The following is a 19,555-nucleotide window of genomic DNA, read 5'->3' as shown; positions in this document are numbered from 1 at the left end:
TCCATAAGGAAGCAATCCTGTATTACTCTTATATTAATGCTTGCTTAATAGTTTTTCCCACTAACATTTTCCTAGGAAATGTCTAGGTAATTGAACTCCTCCACTGGATCATTACGCTGGATTCGATACAGACTTCCTTCATCTGTAAAAACGTTTCCTGATACGCTTTCTCATCCTCTCCTGAAAGTCTCTGGCAAGGTCCAAGGACTAACTTTTTCCATATCCCATTGATCAGTTTACTTCCAATAGTCCCTGTTGTGTCATCCAAAATCCTAGTGTCATTTATTTCTGTTTATTCAGTATTCTCCCTGTACGCAAATTACTCCCTCCCTCATTACTTTTGTTTTACCTCACCCATCCGCAAACTTTATACCTAGGTAATTTTATCTCCCAGTTGATAGCTTGATTTAACCAAGTCTCTGTCATTCCAATGTAATCATAATTTTCCCTCAACACATGTTTCTAATACAGCAATCTTGTTTCAGACATGTATATTTCTAGCATTTGTAAAACGCATTCATCCTGTTTTTGTCATTTTTGGTCACTTTTTTTTTTTTGAATGTGTAGAAAGAAAGGGTGTCCACATTGACTTAATTTACAAATTCAGTGCCCCTTTCTCTAAGCGTTAAAGTCCTTGTCTTTTTTGTCTATGTGAACTCTGGCTTCTGAGTAATACAAGAAAATTAAGACTCTTTAAATTACTTTTCTCATCTCAATCTGAAAGTGTTTCTGCAAAGTCAATCTCTTTTGATTTTGAAGGGTTGTTAAGCCTTCTCTTTAGGGAAGAGACCTCAAACTTCTCTTCACAGAGGATTTTGAACCAGCATACCAGTAGTTAGCCTATAAGATCAATCCTTTGCCTCCTTTATTCAGATTGCCCTTTGAAAGTTACTTAAATGGTAGACGCACGTGATTAGTAATTTCTTTGTCCAGCAGACACTCATGCTGTCAGTCCTCTCTGGGTGCCAATATCTTCAGTGTGGGCTAAAATTCCTGGAAGGTTTCTGACACCCTTTCAGTATTTTGAACTTTTGTCTGGTTGAGAATTGGAATATTGATTTACTTGTCTGGGTTGCTTATACCACGTGTCGTCGTTCCACCCCCTTTTTTTTCTTCATTGTTCTCCTTTTCTCACAGAGATAGGGTGATACAGAAGAGTTTGGATGCTTATTAATCAAAAATAAATCGAATTTTGGAAATGGAAAACAATCACTTATCTATCTGTAAATGGCAGAGAGCTGCTCTCTAGCTATCTTGCAGCTGCCCAGGGAAAGTAAAAATCTGGGCTCAGAGGGCTGAAATAATTACACCCTGTCCTGTTGTGAACCAGTCTAATCTTCACTCCAGCTGCTTCTGCCTAAACACAGGGCAGCACCTTAACTATCCAAATGGCTGATTAAATTATAGATTTACCACTTTTCCTAATCTGTGAAAAGCGCAGTTCAAAACTATGTGTTTCTTAGTTGAATAAAGCCTGAAGAAAAAGTGATTCTTCCATAACTCAGATTTATAGCTTCGCTCTTCCTTTCCTCCTTTCTCACTTTCACTATGTCCTATTGTCAGCTGTTCCTCTCCAGTTGCCTTATTTTACAGCTATTGCTTCCCACTTCTTCTGATGTATTTACCTACAACCCATGTCTACATCTGCACACCAACCTTCTCTTGTCTAGCTAGCCGGAGACATATTTCACTGCAGTTCTGTGAGCTGCATGAGCTCTTATGATTCTGCCAGCTGATGAAGATTGACCTGCTGTCGAGGGAATGAAAAACTGGGACGTCTTTTCATTCTTCCTGTCAGTAAAACACCTGCTTCTAAGCCTTCCATTAAGAAAAATAATAATAATAAAAAAAATCCACCATATTATATTACAGTAAAACTACACAGTGCAGGGAGATTGATTTAGGCAATATGTGTTTATGCAGATGGGAATATACTTCGAAGTCTGAGGGTGAGGGCCTCATACTTCAAAGAGCTCTAAGGATTTATGGAACAGATGGTAAGACTGAGAGTGCCGTGTGAACCCATCAGCGTGGACACAGATCTTGGAATCTAGATGTTCGTGTTTGACACATGACTGAACACATGAACCATAAATAACAGCGATCCCTGTTTGTAGGAGATGAGCCTTTGATGCGTGGAAGTGGTTCTATTTTGCTGTATCATGTGATAGCGAGCATGGGAAGCAGTGCATCACTAGTTAGTTCAGGAGTGACTGATAGATAGGGTGGACCTTGCTAGCTCTTGTGTAATCTGTTTTCTACTTGGAGAACTCCTTTCTTTCTGCAGTGAGATATATGTTCCTCAGAAGTAAATGGAATCTAATTATTTGTGGGCTGAAATAAGAACAAATGGAGATATAGAAAGAACTATGTCTAGATCAGCAGAGCAATGAAGAAAAAGTCCAAGAGGATATGGAAAGAGGATATTTCCAGGATATGGAAATGATCCGTTATGTATCAGTACAATTTCTGAACACTTGACAAGAGATACTGTGGCTTCCCCTTCAGAAAAGAGTCTCGAGAGCCGAGTACAGGGAGACAATCACTTCCCTAGCCCTCCTGGCCACACTGCTTCTTATTCCAGCCAGGATGCTGTTGGCCTTCTTGGCCACCTGAGCACACTGCTGGCTCATATTCAGCCAACTATCCATCAATACTCCCAGGTCCTTCTCGGCCTGGCATCTTTCCAACCACTCATCTCCCAGCCTGTAGCTCTGCTTGGGGTTGTTGTGCCCCAGGTGCAGGACCAGGCACTTGGCCTTGTTGAACTTCATGCAGTTGGCCTCAGCCCATTGTTGCAGCCTATCCAGATCCTCCTGCAGAGCCTTCCTACCCTCGAGCAGATCGACACACGCACCTAACTTGGTGTCATCTACAAACTTACTGAGGGTGCACTCGATCCCCTCATTCAGATCATCGATAAAGATATTAAAGAGGACTGGCCCTGGTCTTGACCCCTGGGGAACTCCTTTAGTGACCGGCCTCCAAGTGGCTTTAACTCCAGTTAAATGTAACTGGATTACAACAGCAGGCATGCTTCTAGCCACACGTGCCTTTTTCCAGAGAGAAAGCTGAAGAACATGGCAACCCACAGGCTGCTGCACCCTGAGGGGCAAGGGCAGAGCAAAGCCCAGGCTGGCACAACACAAAGCGTTGGGGACGGCCATGGCTGCGGAATGCTGGCCCCAAGGGCGGTTGGGCGGTTGGGCAGGCCTGTACCGGCTGCCCGTGCTGACGGGGAGGCTGCTCGGCTGCCTGCTCCTCCCGCTCAAGTGTCCGCTCCAGACACAACCTCAACCAGAGGGAGTCAGCTTCTTTTTCCTCTCTCTTCAAGCAGGACGGTGACACGATCGGGTCAGGAAGGGAGTGCCCGCTGCATGAGGATGAGGGGACAGGGACGGCCTCGGTGAGTCGCTGGAGACCCTCGGGCACAGAGGCAGGGGATGCCCATGGTTAGAGGGAAATGCTGCTCCGTTTGGTGCTTTTCCTTTCAGACAGAAACATCCCTAGCGATGAGACCGGACCATGGCACACTGCTGGCCTCTCTCGCTTTGAGAACTCAGCCAGAAAAGATGCCAACGCTCTCCAGGACAGATAAGACAGCCCCAAGCCATTCCCCACCACGGTGTCACCACGCTAAGTGGGAATATGACACATTTAAGCTACAACAAACAAACATCTCCTGGACATCAGGAAGATGGGAGATGGACAGCCTTGGTGTGAGGCTGGGAGAGCCTCATGCAAGGAGGAAGGAATGGCTTCCAGTGCTGAGAGGGGGTGGCTGCTCGGTTCGTCGCCTCCTCTATTACAGCTGGAGACACTGACAGTGCTGGAATGAAGCCATGGCACACTCCTGGACTGTCTCGCATTGAGAAGTCAGCTGGAAAAGGTGTCAACAATCTCCAGGACAGGTAAGATCACCCCAACCCACACCCACCAGCCTCTAACAGCAAGCAGGAAGGTGACACGCTCGGGCCAGGAGGGCAGCGACCACTCCATGAGGACGATGGGACAGGGACAGCTTTGGACAGCCTAGGGCATGGAGGAAGGGGCTGCCTGTTTGACAGAGGGATGCTGCTCCGTTTGGTGCTTGTTCTCTTTCAGCCAGAATCACACCGCGATTCGACCAGACCATGGCACAATCCTGGCTGCTCTCCCCTTGAGAAGTCATCTGGGAGGAAGAGCTGCCAACGCTCTCCAGGACAGGTAAGTTTGCCCCAGTCCACACCCACCAGGGTCTAACAGCAAGGAGGACGGTGACACGATCGGATCAGGACGGGAGTGGCCGCTGTATCAGGATGACGGAACAATGACAGCCTTGGTGAGTCGCTGGAGACTGTCGGGCACAGAGGCAAGGGCAGCCTGTGGTCTCAGGAGGATGCTGCTCTGTCTCATGGTGCTTCTCTTTCAGCCATAAACGCACAGCAATATAACCAGACCACAGCACAAACTTGCCGCTCTCCCCTTGAGAAGTCAGCTGGAAGGAAGAGCTGCCAATGCTCTCCAGGACAGGTAAGATCGCCCCAACCCACACCCAGCAGGTTCTATTTGCAAGCAGGACGGTGAAACGATCTGGTTAGGACGGGAGTGACCGCTCCATCAGGTTGACGGGACACTGACAGCCTCGGTGACTCACTGGAGACCCTCGGGCACAGAGGCAGGGGCTTCCCGTGCTTAGAGAGGGATGCTTCTGTGTTTGGGGCTTCTTCTATTTCAGCCAGAATCACACAGCGATGGCATGAAAACACAGCACACTCCTTGCCGCTCTCCCCTTGAGAAATCAGCTGGGATAAGAGCTGCCAACCCTCTCCAGGACAGGTAAGATCTCCCCAACCTACGCCCAGCATGCTGTAACAGCAAGCAGGATGATGACACGCTTGGGCCAGGATGGCAGTGACCTCTCCATGAGGACGACAGGACACAGACAGCCTCGGTGAGTCGCTAGATACTCTTGAGCAGAGACGCAGGGACTGCCATGGTTGCAGTGGGTTGTTGTGGGCTGCCCGTAGTCATGGAGGGATGTTGCTCCTCTTTTTCCTTCTCTTTTAAAGCCAGACACATACTGATCTCCCCAACCCGCATCCACCACTGCTCACAGAAAGCAGGAATGTGACACCATCAGGCTAGGATGGCAGTGACCGCTCCATGGAAACGACAGAACACAGAAAGCCTCGGTGAGTTACTAGAGACCCTTGAGCACAGAGGCAGGAGCTGCTCGTGTTCACAGAGGGATGCTGCTCTGTCTTGTGGTGCTTCTCTTTTAGCAAGTAATGTACAGCAATGGGACCAGAGAATGGCACAATCCTGGCCGCGCTCCCCTTGAGAAATCAGCTGGAAGGAAGAGCTGCCAACACTCTCCAGGACACGTAGGATCGCCGAACCCACACCCACCAGGCTCTAACTGCAAGCAGGATGGTGACGTGTTCGGGGTAGAATGGGAGTGACTGCTGAATCAGGATGACGGAACACGGACAGCCTCAGTGAGTCGTGGTAGAGACTCGGGCAGAGAGGCAGGGGTTGCCCGAGATCACATGGGGGTGCTCCTCCGTTTGTTTTGTCTTTTATTAAAGTCAGACACATTAGGCGATGGGACGAGACCATGGCACAGTCCTGGCCTCTGTCCCCTTGAGAAGTCAGCTGGAAGGAACTTCCAGCATTCTCCAGGACAGGTAAGACCTCATCAACCTACGCCCAGCAGGCTGTAAAAGCAAGCAGGATGGTGACACGCTCAGGCCAGGAGGGCAGTGACCGCTCCATGAGGTCAACGGGACACGGATAGCCTCGGTGAGTCTCTAGATACTCTTGAGCACAGAGGCAGGGGCTGCCATGGGTGCAGGGGGCTGCTGCTCCGTTTGTTGCTTTCCCACTTTCAGCCAGAAACAGCACAATCCTGGCCACTCTGTCCTCGAGCACTCAGCTGGATGGAAGAGCTGCTAACTCTCTCCAGGAAAGGTAAGACCGCCCCAGCCCACACCCACCAGCCACTAACAGCAAGCAGGACGGTGACATGTTCAGGCCAGGAGGGCAGTGACCGCTCCATGAGGATGATGGAACAGGGATGGCCTCAGTGAGTCGCTAGAGACCATCGGGCACAGAAGTAGGGGCTGCCTGTGTTCACAGAGGGATGCTGCTCTGTCTCGTGGTGCTTCTCTTTCAGCCAGAAATGCACAGCATGGAAGCAGACAACGGTATAATCCTGGATACTCTCCCCTTAAGAAGTCAGGTGTAAGGAAGAGCTCCCAATGCTCTCCAGGACAGGTAAGATCGCCCCAGCCCACACCCGCCAGGCTCTAACTGCAAGCAGGATGGTAACAGGATCAGGTCAGGATGGCAGTGACCACTGCATGAGGATGACGGGACACGGACAGCCTTGGTGAGAAGACCCTTGGGCACTCAGGGAAGCGCTGCCCATGGTTACAGGGGGATGCTGCTCCATTTGGTGCTTTTCGTCTTTCAGACAGAAACATCCCTAGCGATGAGACCGGACCATGGCACACTGCTGGCCTCTCTCGCTTTGGGAACTTAGCCAGAAAAGATGCCAATGCTCTCCAGGACAGATAAGACAGCCCCAAGCCATTCCCCACCATGGTGTCACGCTTGGACCAGGAGGGCAGTGACCGCTCCATGTGGACAATGGGACAGGGACGGCCTTGGTGAGTCAGTAGAGACACTCAGGCACAGAGGCAGGGGATGCTCGTGTTCAGAGAGGAATGCTGCTCTGTCTTGTGGTGATTCTCTTTTAGCAAGAAATGCACAGCGATGAAACCAGACAATGGCACCTCCTTGCCGCTCTCCCTTGAGAAGTTAGCTGTAAGGAAGAGCTGCCAACGCTCTCCAGCACAGGCAAGATCGCCCCAACCCACACCCTTGATGGTCCACAGCAAGCAGGAAGCTGACAGTGAATGCTTGAGCAGAGTGGCAGGGACTGCCCGTGGTCACAGGGAGGTGCTGCTCCATTTGGTGCCTCTTCTCTTTCAGCCAGACACACACAGTGACGAGACAAGGCCACAGCAAACTTCTGGCCTCTCTGCCCTCGACCGCTCATCTGGGAGGAAGAGCTGCCAACGCTCTCCAGGACAGGTAAGATCGCCCCAACCCACACCCACCAGGCTCTAATTGCAAGCAGGATGGTGACAAGTTCAAGTCAGGACAGGAGTGACGGCTGGATCAGGATGAGGGGACACGGACAGCCTCAGTGAGTCGCTGGAGACCCTTGGACATTCAGGCAAGCACTGCCCATGGTTACAGGGGGATGCTGCTCCGTTTGGTGCTTTTCCTCTTTCAGACAAAAACATAGCTAGCAATGAGACCGGACCATGGCACACTGCTGGCCTCTCTCGCTTTGAGAACTCAGCCAGAAAAGATGCCAACGCTCTCCAGGACAGATAAGAGAGCCCCAAGCCATTCCCCACCACGGTGTCACCACGCAAATTGGGAATATGACACATTTAAGCTACAAGGAACATCTCCTGGACATCAGGAAAATGCGAGATGGACAGTCTTGGTGTGAGGCTGGGAGAACCTCAGTGATTCGCTAGAGACCCTCAGGCACAGAAGTAGGGGCAGCCTGTGGTCTCAGGGGGATGTTGCTCTGTTTCGTGCTTTTCCGTTTGCAGCCAGATTTACACAGCGATGGGACCAAATTACAGCACACTCCTGGCCACTCTCCCCTTGAGAAATCATCTGGAAGGAAGAGCTCCCAACGCAGCCCAGGACAGGTAAGATCCCTCCAACCTACACCGCCGATGGTCCACAGCAAACAGGAAGCTGACAGAATGGGGGCAGGAAGGCAGTGAATGCTGCATCAAGAAAACGGGACACGGACAGCCTCGGTGAGTCTCTAGATACTCTTGAGCAGAGAGGCAGGGGCTGCCCATAGTCGCAGGGAGGTGCTGCTCTGTTTGTTGCTTTTCCTCTTTCAGTCAGAAACAGCACAATCCTGGCCTCTCTGCCCTCTTGCACTTAGCTCAACAGTAGAGCTGCCAATGCTCTCCAGGGCATGTTCATGTAAGATCGCCCCAACCCACATCCACCAGCCTCTAACAGCAAGCAGGATGGTGACTAGATCGGGCCAGAAGGGCAGTGACCGCTCCACGAGGACGATGGGACAAGGACGGCCTTGGTGAGTCGCTGGAGACCCTCGGGCATAGAGGCAGGGGCTGCCCGTGTTGACAGAGGGATGCTGCTCTGTTTGGTGCTTCTTCTCTTTCACCCAGAATCACACGGCGATTGGACCAGACCACGGCACAATCCTGGCCGATCTCCTGTTGAGAAGTCAGCTGGAATAAGAGCTGCCAATGCTCTCTATGACAGGTAAGATTGCCCCAACCCACCCCCACCACTGTCCACAGTAAGCAAGAAGGTGACACGATCAGGCTAGGACGGGAGTGACCGTTCCATGAGGACGATGGGACACGGACAGCCTCGGTGAGTTGCTAGATACACTTGAGCAGAGAGGAAGAGGGTTTATGAACAAACCATAAATGTTTGTTCACTGTCTTTTTTATTATAAAAAACAAGGAGTTCTGTTTGAGGAGTGGGAGTTGCGAAAGCTCCCTGCTGAAGTAAGGAGCAGTATAATGCTTGGCTAGACACTATGAAAATTCCTTTGCTTAATGTAACAAAATCTTTTGTTACCCCAGATCCTCACGCTCTCCTGCTCAGATGCCTACCTCAGAGAAGTTGGGCTTATTGTGGTTAGTGCTGTTTTAGCATCTGGGTGTTTTGTTTTTCTTGTGCTGTCCTATGTGCAGATCTTCAGGGCTGTGTTGAAGATCCCCTCACAGCAGGGACGGCACAAAGCCTTTTCCACATGCCTCTCTCACCTGGCCGTGGTCTCCCTGTTCATCAGCAGTGGCACATTTGCCTACCTGAAACCTCCCTCTATGTCCTCCTCATCCCTGAATCTTTTGCTGGCAGTTCTGTACTCGGTGGTGCCTCCAGCAGTGAACCCCCTCATCTACAGCATGAGGAACCAGGAGCTGAAGGATGCAGTGTGGAAAGTGATGACTGGAGTGTGTCAGAAACAATAAATGGTCTGTTTTCTTCTACATATCACTCATAATGTAACTCATTATAGGCCCAAATGTTCGTTTTCTCTGAGTGTGCCTTGCTCTTTTATTCTTTTTTCCTTTTTTTTTTTTTTTTTTCCCCCTTACTTATGATTGTGTCCACAAAGGCACAAAGACATAACATTTTTCCTCCCCTTCATTTCAGTATCTGCCTGCTTGAGTGACTCCAAGACTTGGTGGAAACAATGAGCCAGGCTCTCTGTATGTTTAAATAAAAGAAAGGACCCTGCAGTGACTTTCTTGCCTGAGATCCTTCTTCAGACACCTGTGGTGGAATTGCAGAGGCACTTGGCTGTGTTCAGAGGTGGAGGAGAGAAGAGTCCTGGCACAGCAGCATTGCCAGGGAGCCCGAGGGCTTGGTCTGTCCTGGGGTGCTCTCTTTCACCTCCCACACTCTCCTTCAGAGCCCTTCTCTTGCTGTGAGTTCTGATTGCTGTTGTTGCTTGCTCACTGAGCAACTGTGGGGAAGTCTTTTGTCCACAGGCCAGGGTCTCTAACACAGCTGGCTCCGTACCAGCACCTCCAGCATGAAAGGGGATCTGGCACTGAGGGCAGTGCCTGAAGGCTCAGCTCTTCTCCCACATCTCATCTCATGGATATTGCAAAGGAACGGACTTAAAGGAGGCTCCTTGCTTTGCTTGTTTCTCTGTGGGCTCAGGGCGACGAGATCAGCTGATCACCAAGGATCAGCTTTTAGGCAGGAAGGGCTGATTTCAGAATTGCCAGCTGGTGTCTGGCACCCATAGAGATGGTGACTTCTCTTGCCTGTATCCACAGCATGCAATAGGTGTGAAGGTGGGCAGGTGTCTTTCTGGAGGGAAGTGGAAGTCACCAGGAGAGCCCAGGGGATTGGCAGGAACAGTGTGTGCCAGGGAGTCAACAGGGCATGGAGCCCACAGAGCATGAGCATGTCCAAGGTGGAGCCACCCAGAGGTAAGATGCTAAACCTGGGATGGAACAGGCAAAGGAGAGCTCTGCAACTGCAGGGAACACAGCAAGCATAGAGAAAGCAGTCTGCTGAATTAGTTGTTAAACCTCTGGTGAAATTTCAAAGACTAGATCGAATGAATCACCCCAAAACATCTCTGACATTGGAAATGAGTTAGACTCAATGAGCTTTGTGTGTCTCTTGTACGAGGGGAAGGCGAGGAGTTGAGGTAATCTGCAGATGTCAGCAGCAGGGACAGTGCCACTGCCCTCCACTTTTCCACTTGCTGCTGTTAGGAATGTTTTAACAATTTGTGTCCATAAAGAACAGTCCTGTCTGTCTCTGGGCCCTGCACTGGCAATTTAATTCTTGAACCACAGATGCAGTGTGTCCCAGTCTCCCCCTCATTCTAGTCAATTGATCAAGTCTTCAGAAAATACTCCTCAAATTTATGAACCTGTTTGCTTTTGTTATTCCGGACTTCTATTTCTAACAGTTACAGCCTTTTTTTCCATCTTCTTCGAGATTAACTAAACACAGCTATAGGTGTGAGTGTCCCTGTGAATGGCTGGTGAAGAATGTTTTAATTACTGGTGAAGTGTCAATAAGAAAGCTATTTGTGTTTGTATGAAGTCTTTGATGTCTGGGGGTTTCAGAACAACTGATAACAACTAGTGACTGTTATGGGATACTATGCAGGCCCCTGATATCTGGCCAGGTGGCCAAGAGATTAAGAAGAAGAAAAAAAGAAGCTGAAGGACGGCTGGGAGACAAGACCTGCAGGGGATGTTCTATAAACTTGATACGGTGCCAAAGGAGTACAAAGGGGAAGGACGAGAAAAAATCTTGGAGAGGAAGACTAAGAGCCTTCAGCATGAAAGACCCCTAGAGACCCCCAGAGGAGACTGATGCGCATGCTCCAGTAGGAGGGACTGGACCCCGGAAGCTAATTATAATAACCTGTTTTTTTTTAGAAGTAGTAATGAATATGTATTAGTCTAGGAGCATAAAAATCAGCTGCTTGATGTAACTGGTGTGCGTCCTGGTGGAGCGGAGAGTCCTGGTGCACCCAGCGCTGTTTGCTTACCTCTATTCTTTCATTTTCTTTTAATAAATCCTATTTTTTATTTAATCCTAATTTGAAGATTGAACCTGAATTTCTAACACTGCTTTGGGGCCATTCCAGCCTGGGCTGCTCTGCTGGGCTGGGCTGGGCTGGGGAGAGGACGGGGAGGTGTGGAGAGCTGGGGAGGGTCTGGGCTGTGCTGGTCTCCTGGCAAAGACAAGGAGGAGCAGCAGAGAAGGGGCTGGGCTGGGCCCTTGTTCTCTGGACACCCTGGCAGATGCTGCCCCAGGGCAATGGTCCCAGAGCAGCCCCTCACAAAGACCATTCCCAGCACTGGGCTCTTGACCCAGCTCACACAGATGGTTTGGAAGGACATGGAAGGACACCAAATGACTACATCAGGAATCCATGTTTGCCTTGTCCATATGAGACGGCCCATAGTATTGGTGCAGTGAGATGAACCTGAGTGAACACAAGTGCCAGAAACTATTCTCTAAGGCTGCTATCATGTGCAGTGGGACAGGCAGAGTCTCAAGGTCCCTTCTCTTTAGAGGTATGGTCTCCTGGGAAACCAGCTAAATAAAGCAAATCAATACAACATAACTTTCACACCAACTCCTTCTCTGTAGAGTTCTCAACGTTTTCCTAAAATTCATTTCTTGATTCACTTTTCCACACAGAGATGAAGCTCTCAAAGCTTTTAAGGAGGCACACTTTGGGCCAGGATCTGGACGCATTTGGATGGATGATGTTGAATGTAATGGCACTGAGTCTGCCCTGTCTGACTGCACCCACAGGGGATGGGGTCAAACAAACTGTAATCATGGTGAGGATGCTGGAGTGACATGTTCAGGTAAGGACTGAATTTGGTCCCTTCCTCTGGGTCCAGGAATGTTGTAAAGGACCTGTAAAGGGCTGTTGTAAAGGATCTCAGGAAGCAACAAGTGGACACCAGAACATGGCTCTGTGTGTCAAGTTGCACTCTGAGCTGGGTCTGTCACTGCTAGTGTCCCTTGTCCCTGGGGAAAGCCCAGTGGGAGCACACCCAGCCTGGCCCTGAAGCTGGAGCAGCCAAGCCTGGGGAGGTGCCTGGGGCTGGGAGAGGAAAGCCCCCACCCTCCAGCTCCACCAGTCACCAGCAGCCTCAGGGAAGGGCATGCAATGGCCCAGGACTTATGGGTTGTACTCCCAGCAGACAAGAGAACCTCGGCCAAAACAAGGGGGCTGTTCAGAGGGCAGGAGCACTGGGCTTGAGCAGAGGAGTAGGGTGCCAAATGGCACCTTGTTCCTGTCCAAGGGTCACCCGATGAGAGCCAGTCCTTGGAGACACAGCCCCTTCAGGTAGTGCTGACCTGAGGCCCAGCCTCTCCTGCCTGCCCTGTGCCCCAGGGGCTGTGCCAGCACCTGCTGTCTCTCCTCTCTGCCTGCCCTCACACCAGGAGCTCTTGTCAGCCCAGGGCTGCTCTCTGCCTGCTCTCCTGCCCTCTGCTCAACTGGTGGCTGGGCACGTGCCTGTCCACACCACACTTTGTCCCTGCCTGAGGACCCCCGTTTTCCTGCTCCCCAGATGTGCCCCATGTAACAGCATCTTCCCAAGAGCCCTAGCAGCCCCAAGGAAGAGGCAGCTTCTCTGGCAACTCCAAGGGATTCCTCAACCTCACCTGAGCCTGGTGGGGCAGAGCCAGCTGCAGAAGCCCCCAGTGCCTGGGCCCATTTCCCTGGGCCCACGTGCTGTGGCTGCTGCAGTGCTGGGTCTGGGGCCGGGCAGCCCAGGGGCTCCGGGCAGCAGCAGTTTGTCTGAGCGGTGCCTGTGGCTGGGGGCTGGGAGAGAGGGCAGCCCATGGGTGCTGGGCTGGATTCTGAGAATCAGCAGGGGGTCCCAAACCTCTTTGTGCCATCAACACACCCTGAGAGCTGCTGGGCTGGCTGTGGGGCTCTGAATCTGGCCACCTCAGGGATGAGGTGGGAGGTGGGCACGGAAGTGCCAGAGGGCTCTGGGAACTCACAGGTCTCCTTGGTTGCTCCAGGATTTGTCCGGCTGGTCGGAGGGGACAGCCCCTGCTCAGGAAGTGTGGAGGTCTACAACAGGGACCAGTGGAAAGCTGTCTGTCCCTCCCACTTTGGTGCCAAAGCTGCCGAGGTGGTGTGCAGGGAGCTGCAGTGTGGCACAGCCCTGTCTGTCCATGGGGCAGCTCAGCTGGGAGAAGGGGCCGGTCCTGTCTGGGACAGAGAGCTGCAGTGTGTGGGGAATGAATCCACCATCCTCTTCTGCCCCTGGGGGGCCCCCAAGGACAAGGCCTGCACCCAAAGCAATGGCACTCATGTCACCTGCACACGTAAGGACTTGGGGTGGGATGGTGCCCACGGGGGCTGTGGTGGGGGCAGGAGAGCAGGGTGGACACTGGGCTGTGCTGGGTGGGGGACAGGTGGGGTGAGGTGGTGGTCTGCAGCCCTAAAATGAGAGTGCTGCAGGAGGAGAAAGGCACACTGTCCCTTTGGCCGCTCCTGCAGATCCTGTGGGAACAAGAATACAAATGTGGCCTCTCTCACCCTCCTTTGTCCTTGAGTACACAGGGTTCAGGCTGGTGAACGGCAGCACAGCGTGTGAGGGCAGGGTGGAGGTCGACGTGCTGGGGATGTGGGGGACCCTCTGTGCCTCCCGCTGGGACCTCTCGGACGCCCATGTTCTCTGTCGGCACCTCGGCTGTGGCTTTGCTGAGTCCATTCCTGGAGGAGGGCATTTTGGGAGAGGAACCGGCCCCTTCTGGAGAGACTCGTTCCACTGTGACGGGACTGAAGCCCACCTGGGGCAGTGCCCGGTGACTGCCCTGGGGGCCTCGCCGTGCTCCCAGGAGAACGCTGCTGCTGTCATTTGCTCAGGTGAGTGCTGGGCAGTGCTGCAAAGGCCATTTGCCCGTGGTGTGTGACATGGCCACCCAAAGCTTTGCACCCCATGGGAGCACCAGGCTGAATTTCTCCTCTCACCAGGCCCGGCTCACCACATGTCTGTATGGCTGGTGGGTGGAGGGAGCCAGTGCAATGGGCGCGTGGAGGTCTTCCAGCACGGGACGTGGGGCAGAGTCCTGGATGAGCAGTGCGACATGCAGGAGGCCAGCGTGGTGTGCCGGCAGCTGCAGTGCGGAGAGGCAGAGGCAGCCTACACCCCCGTGAGGGCCGAGCGAGGACCAGGACCTGTGGGGCTGCGTGGGGTGTGGTGTGCAGGGCACAAGGCTGACCTGAGCCTCTGCAACACCTCCCTGCCTGAAAGCCACCCAGCAATAGGGATCGCGGAGGACGTGGGGGTCCGTGTGCCAGGGTGAGTGGTGCTGCACGTCCCCCAGGTGTGGGGCTGGGAGGGCAGCCAGTCCCTGAGGGTCAGGGTTCTCCCCGCTGCAGGGAGCCGGCGGGTCCGGCTGGTGGACGGGGCCGGGCGCTGTGCCGGGAGAGTGGAGATCTACTACCAGGGGCGCTGGGGCACCGTCTGCGACGACGCCTGGGACCTGGCCGACGCCGCCATCATTTGCCGCCAGCTGGGCTGCGGAGGGGCCCTGGAGGCAGCCGGCTCTGCTCGGTTTGGGGAGGGCTCCGGGCAGATCTGGCTGGATGGCGTCAACTGCTCCGGGGCCGAAGCTGCTCTCTGGGACTGCCCTGCCGAGGCCTGGGGGCAGCACGACTGCAGGCACAAAGAGGACGCAGGAGTCATCTGCTCAGGTCTGTGCTGGGAGTGGGGCTGGGAGCTGGGGCCAGTGAGGCTGGGGTAAGGGTAGAGCCAGTTAGAGCCAAGGCCATCAGTGACTGACATCCAAGGACGTCCCTGGGGCCTTTCCTCCTTCATGGCCCTGAGGCTGGAGAACAGCGATGGCTGCTCCAGGCGCCTGCAGGTTCTCTACAACGGGACGTGGGGCAGCGTTTGCTCCAACTCCATGACCACCGAGATGGTGTCACTGGTGTGCAAGGAGCTGGGCTGCGGGAATGAAGGGGACCGGGAAATATTCTTAAATTATGCCAAGCTGTCTGGCACCGCATGGCTGGATCACGTGGAGTGTGGGAAGAGCAACAGCTCCTTCTGGCAGTGTCCCTCTCATCCCTGGAATCCGCAGTCGTGTGATGACCTCCGAGAAGAGACCCACATCACCTGTAATGGTAAATCTGAGCCATCAAGGCACCAGGTCCTGTTCCCCACTGGGCATGGTGAAATGCAGAGAAGGAACCCAGAGGGGCTTTGACTTCCTGCATTAGACCCTGTTGCTACTGGTACACAAAGGTGACTTCAGCTCACAGAGCCACCCATGTCCACCAGTAGCAGTCAACAGCTGGGCTGCCAGCAGCTCCCTGGGGGATGCAGAGGCAACTCCAGGCAAGGGCTCAGAGGAGACCATGCAGGGCTTTCAGGAGTCCCCCCTCCAAGGACAGCCTCTTGCTGCTCTATGAATCAGGGACCCTGTGGGGCTGAGCACTTGGGACCCCCTGCAGAACCGTGCGTGTCCCCTGAATGAACAGGGTGCTGCTGCTGCCCTGACCCAGGCAGCATGGGGACGTGTGAGCAGAGGTCAGCTCTGCTCTCTTCTGCACGACCCCCAGAACAAATCTTTTCAGCCCAACTTCTATTTCCTTTCGGACATGGACAGAAAGGCCGCAGGTGGCTGCATGCCCCAACTCCACCAGCTGCACAGGTAGGGAGCTGCCCCTGCACGTGCCCCCCTCACCTGGCAGGGCTGTCCCAGCTGTCCTGGTGCCATGGGACATTGCTGCCTCCTCAGACAGGGAGAAGATCCGCACTGTGGGAGGCTGCTCGGGCAGAGTGGAGATCTGGCACCGCGGCACCTGGGGGACGCTGTGTGACAATGCCTGGGACATGCGGGATGCCGAGGTGGCGTGCAGGCAGCTGGGCTGTGGCCCCGCAGGTCTATGGCCATGGGCCAGGCTGCTGCTGGAGAGGGGACGGGCCCCATGTGGCTGATGGAGTGTGCAGGGGGACGGAGCTGTCTCTGCAGGACTGCTGGGCCCAGCCAGGGGACAGCTGGTGCCTGCCAGCATAAGGCAGATGTGGCTGTGCATTGCTCAGGTGAGCAGTGGGCTGGGAGACATGGCTGGGGGCTTGGCAAGGAGCTGGCTTGGGTGTCTGCCCTGCTGGATCCTGGCATGGCCCCGCTGCTGGTCTGAGCAAGGGTGTTTCTGCAGTAGTGGGGGCTGGTGTTGGGTGGGGAGCAGCCTCTGTGGGGCTGGATGTGCCAGCACATCCCCTGGGCTGCCTGCACTGTCCTGTGAGCAGCCCAGAGCAGTGGTGCTGGGCCCTGTCCCTGCCACCCTGCCCAGCCCCACAGGAGGGACAATTCAGGTGGCAAATTTTGGCGTCATTTGCCAGGGAGGCTGCCTGGTGCCACAGCCCCAGCCTCTCAGCCCAGCTCTCCTTCTGCTCCCCTGCAGCTGCACCCAGGACAGCAACATCCCCCCCACAAGCAGGTAAGCTGTCCTTCCCCTGGGGCTGGGTCTGTCCATGTTCACGCTGTGACCCATAGCCAAGGGAAGGGGCTCCCTGTTGGGCTGTGAGACTCCCAGAAAACCAAAGCAGCTGGAGAAGTCTGTGATGTACCCAGCAGGGTGGACCTGCCCCATCACCCAGCCCTGTGCCCCCCAGCCCTGCTGCCTTGTGTGGTCAGGAGTGACATGTCCTGCCTCCAACCTCTCCCTTGTCTGATGCTGCCCCTGCCATGTTCCTGCCCATGCAGATCCCCCACGGAGCCGTCCGACCACCAGCAGTGAGAGACTCTCAATGCCTGTTGTCATCTGCATCATCCTGGGGGCCCTCCTCTGCCTGCTCCTGGCCCTCCTGGCTGGGCAGGTGCGAAGCGCCAGGGCTCGGCGCAGAGGTGGGTCCTTCCCCAGTGGTCCTGGGGGGGAGATGCCTCCTGGCAGGGCTGGGCGTGCTGGGGGTGTTGGTGTTCTGGGGCACAGAAACAGAGCTGTGTGCTGCCTCCTGCCCCATGTGCTGCCCCACTGCCTGACAGACCATTGGGCACCAACATCAAGGGGTGGAGAGAGCCCAGACCCTGGGCATCAGTTCTGGGGTGAGAAGAGAATGTGAGAGCTGGGCTGGGTGAGACGGGGAGGATGCACTGCTGGCAGTGCTCTGGGCAGGTCTGGCAGGAGGAGCATGGGGCAGTGGAGTCCATCACCGTGGTGTCAGCCACCCCACAGCAGAGCACGGGCTGTGCTATTGATGTGTGGGGCAGAGATAGAGCAGCTCCATGGGAAGAGGAAATGATGGTATTGGTGCAGGGTCTGCATTGGGACATGACCAAGGGAAAAAGGGGCACAAGGGCTGTCTCCAGAGGGATGGTGCGAAGCTGACTATGTCCCAGACCATCTCCATGGGGGATGCTGCCCTCCCTGGGGATGTGGCCTCAGTGCCAACACAACACAGTGGGGCTGTACTGTGGGGACAGCCCTGTGCTGGCCTAGGGAATGGGGCTGAGGGAACCCAGTGGGGTCCTGTCCCTCTCTGCCTATCCCCAGACCTGCCCTGCCTCTGTCCCCAGGCTCTGGGAGAGCTGGGGAGCCCTTCCCTGAGGCCGCGTATGAGGAGATCGCTTACAGCCTGGCGTGGGAGAAGCAGGTGAGGTTCAGTCTCTCAGGTGGGTGTATGTATCTGGAGGAGCACTTTCTCCCTGCCTCAGACCAGGGCTGTGCCCTGCGGTTCCTGCCCATGGTCCCCAATATCACTGGGCTGTGGGGATTTTGGGAGAGCATCCAGGTGCTGGCCCCCACAGAGGAGCTTCCTCCACACCAGCTCTGCTCATCCCAGAGGGGACAGCCCCTCTCTGCTTGTCCCTGCACCTTATTGAGAGACAAGTGCTAAGCAAAGGGCTGTCCCAGGGCAGCTCTGGGAACCTCTCTGGAAGTGCCTTGTCCCAAGGGAACTGGTCTCTTCTCCATGCACCCCCAGCTCTGTGGGTGCCCATCCCCAGCAGTGCTGACCACCAGTCAGGGCAGCAGGGCTCATCCCACAGCACCCGCTGCAGCTCTCTGCAGCCTCCTTTTCAGAGGGGTCCCTGACCCAGCTGCAGCCCTACCCCAGGCACATGAGGAGGAGGATGGTCTGGGGCCACACCCAGGGATAAGAGGTGGTGAGGGGAGGAAGGGCTCCATTTCTCCTCCCTGCAGACAGACCAGATGGACAGCAGTGCCACCGAGTGTTATCATCAGAGCTGAAAGCATGAAGGCTCTGCTGTGACCCTGACACCAGCAGCATGTCAGCCCTGTGTCCCCACACACCCTCCCATCCTCTGCTCTGCAGGACATCTCTTCTCATTGCCACCACCTTCCCTCTCCTTTCAGATGTCCCTGTCCTGCCCGGATGTGACCCAGCAGATGGCTATGATGATGCTGGGGAGGTTTCTGACCCTGGGGAGGATCCTGTCCCTGGGCAGGGGGACTGGGAAGTGCCCAGGACACCAGAGGAAGGAGCTGGGCCCAGGGATGCAGTCACAGGTGAGAGGGCAATGCAGCACTGCCACTTCCTAGGTGCCAACCCCAGGCCTAGGAGAATCCATGGCATATTGAAAGCCTGACCACCTCCACATGGAGAACCTGTCCTGGGATATTTTGTGGGGGCTGGGAGAATGGGCCAAATGTCTCAGGCTGGTGAGGACGAGGAAGGTGATAAACAGCCCCAAGGGGCACCCCACAGGCCCAACCACAGCAGCCTGCCTTGATGCTTACAGGGGGAAGCCTGCACTCCCAGAGAAGTGCTGGGGTCCCTGGAGCTGAGGGAGACACCTCCTCACCTTTCCTGGGGAGCACAGGCTATGACGATGTTGAAGAGGTGTCTCTGGCATGTCCCCACGAGGACACCCAGGATGTGACACCAGAGCCCCGTGCACAAGAGTTCCAGAGCCCCAGGCCAGCAGAGCCCAGCCCTGCTGAGCAGCTGGGTGCAGCCGGGAGGGAGGAGAGCTCAGTGCCACTGGGAGAGCTGTGAGCATCAGGGAATGGTGTCCCTTTACCAGCAGTCAGCAGATGCACATGGGTATTTCCCCTCTTGGTATTCCCCTGTTTTTATGCTGCATGTTGGTATTTGTTCATATTAAAACTCTCTGGGGGCTTTGCCCCAGATCCAGTGCTTCCCTGCCCATGTATCTGGGCATCTTCCTGAGGCTGATCAAGGGGAGCAGAGCTGAGAAACACAGCAATCGGGGAGGGTCTCGTCATAGGGTCAGCAGGATCAGTGTCTGGCTGTGGTGCTGACAGAGCCCCTGGTCCCTGGACACTATTCCTACTGACAGAGACATTTCTGTCCTGCCAGCCACAGGCAGTTTCCAGGCAAAGTGGATCTCCGTGAAGCCCCGTGAGGCACTCACTTGCAGTGCCCACCCTCTGCTGCCTTGGGCCCCCATAGAGCCCAAGGATGCCTGCCCAGCACCCACGGGCAGGGATACCTCTCTTGCAGGAGTTGAATAAGTAGAAAGGTGGGACCCTTGGGCAGAGCTT

The 19,555-nt window shown here is 54.5% G+C and overlaps 1 protein-coding gene across 1 annotated transcript in view; it reads left to right on the top strand.

The window, feature by feature from the left end:
- The first annotated feature begins 13,022 nt into the window (after positions 1-13,022).
- The window catches only part of LOC116500141 (antigen WC1.1-like), a 301,922-nt gene continuing 295,389 nt past the window's right edge, over positions 13,023-19,555 (top strand). Inside the window, exons 1-5 of the mRNA XM_032205055.1 lie at positions 13,023-13,401; positions 13,640-13,945; positions 14,054-14,371; positions 14,462-14,776; positions 14,873-15,208. Of these exons, the coding sequence (XP_032060946.1) occupies positions 13,023-13,401; positions 13,640-13,945; positions 14,054-14,371; positions 14,462-14,776; positions 14,873-15,208 (1,654 nt within the window). The remainder of the gene's footprint in view (positions 13,402-13,639; positions 13,946-14,053; positions 14,372-14,461; positions 14,777-14,872; positions 15,209-19,555) is intronic.

Source organism: Aythya fuligula, chromosome 31, assembly GCF_009819795.1.
Source record: "Aythya fuligula isolate bAytFul2 chromosome 31, bAytFul2.pri, whole genome shotgun sequence".
Lineage (NCBI taxonomy): Eukaryota > Metazoa > Chordata > Aves > Anseriformes > Anatidae > Aythya > Aythya fuligula.
This window is presented reverse-complemented; position numbering and strand designations above follow the sequence as displayed.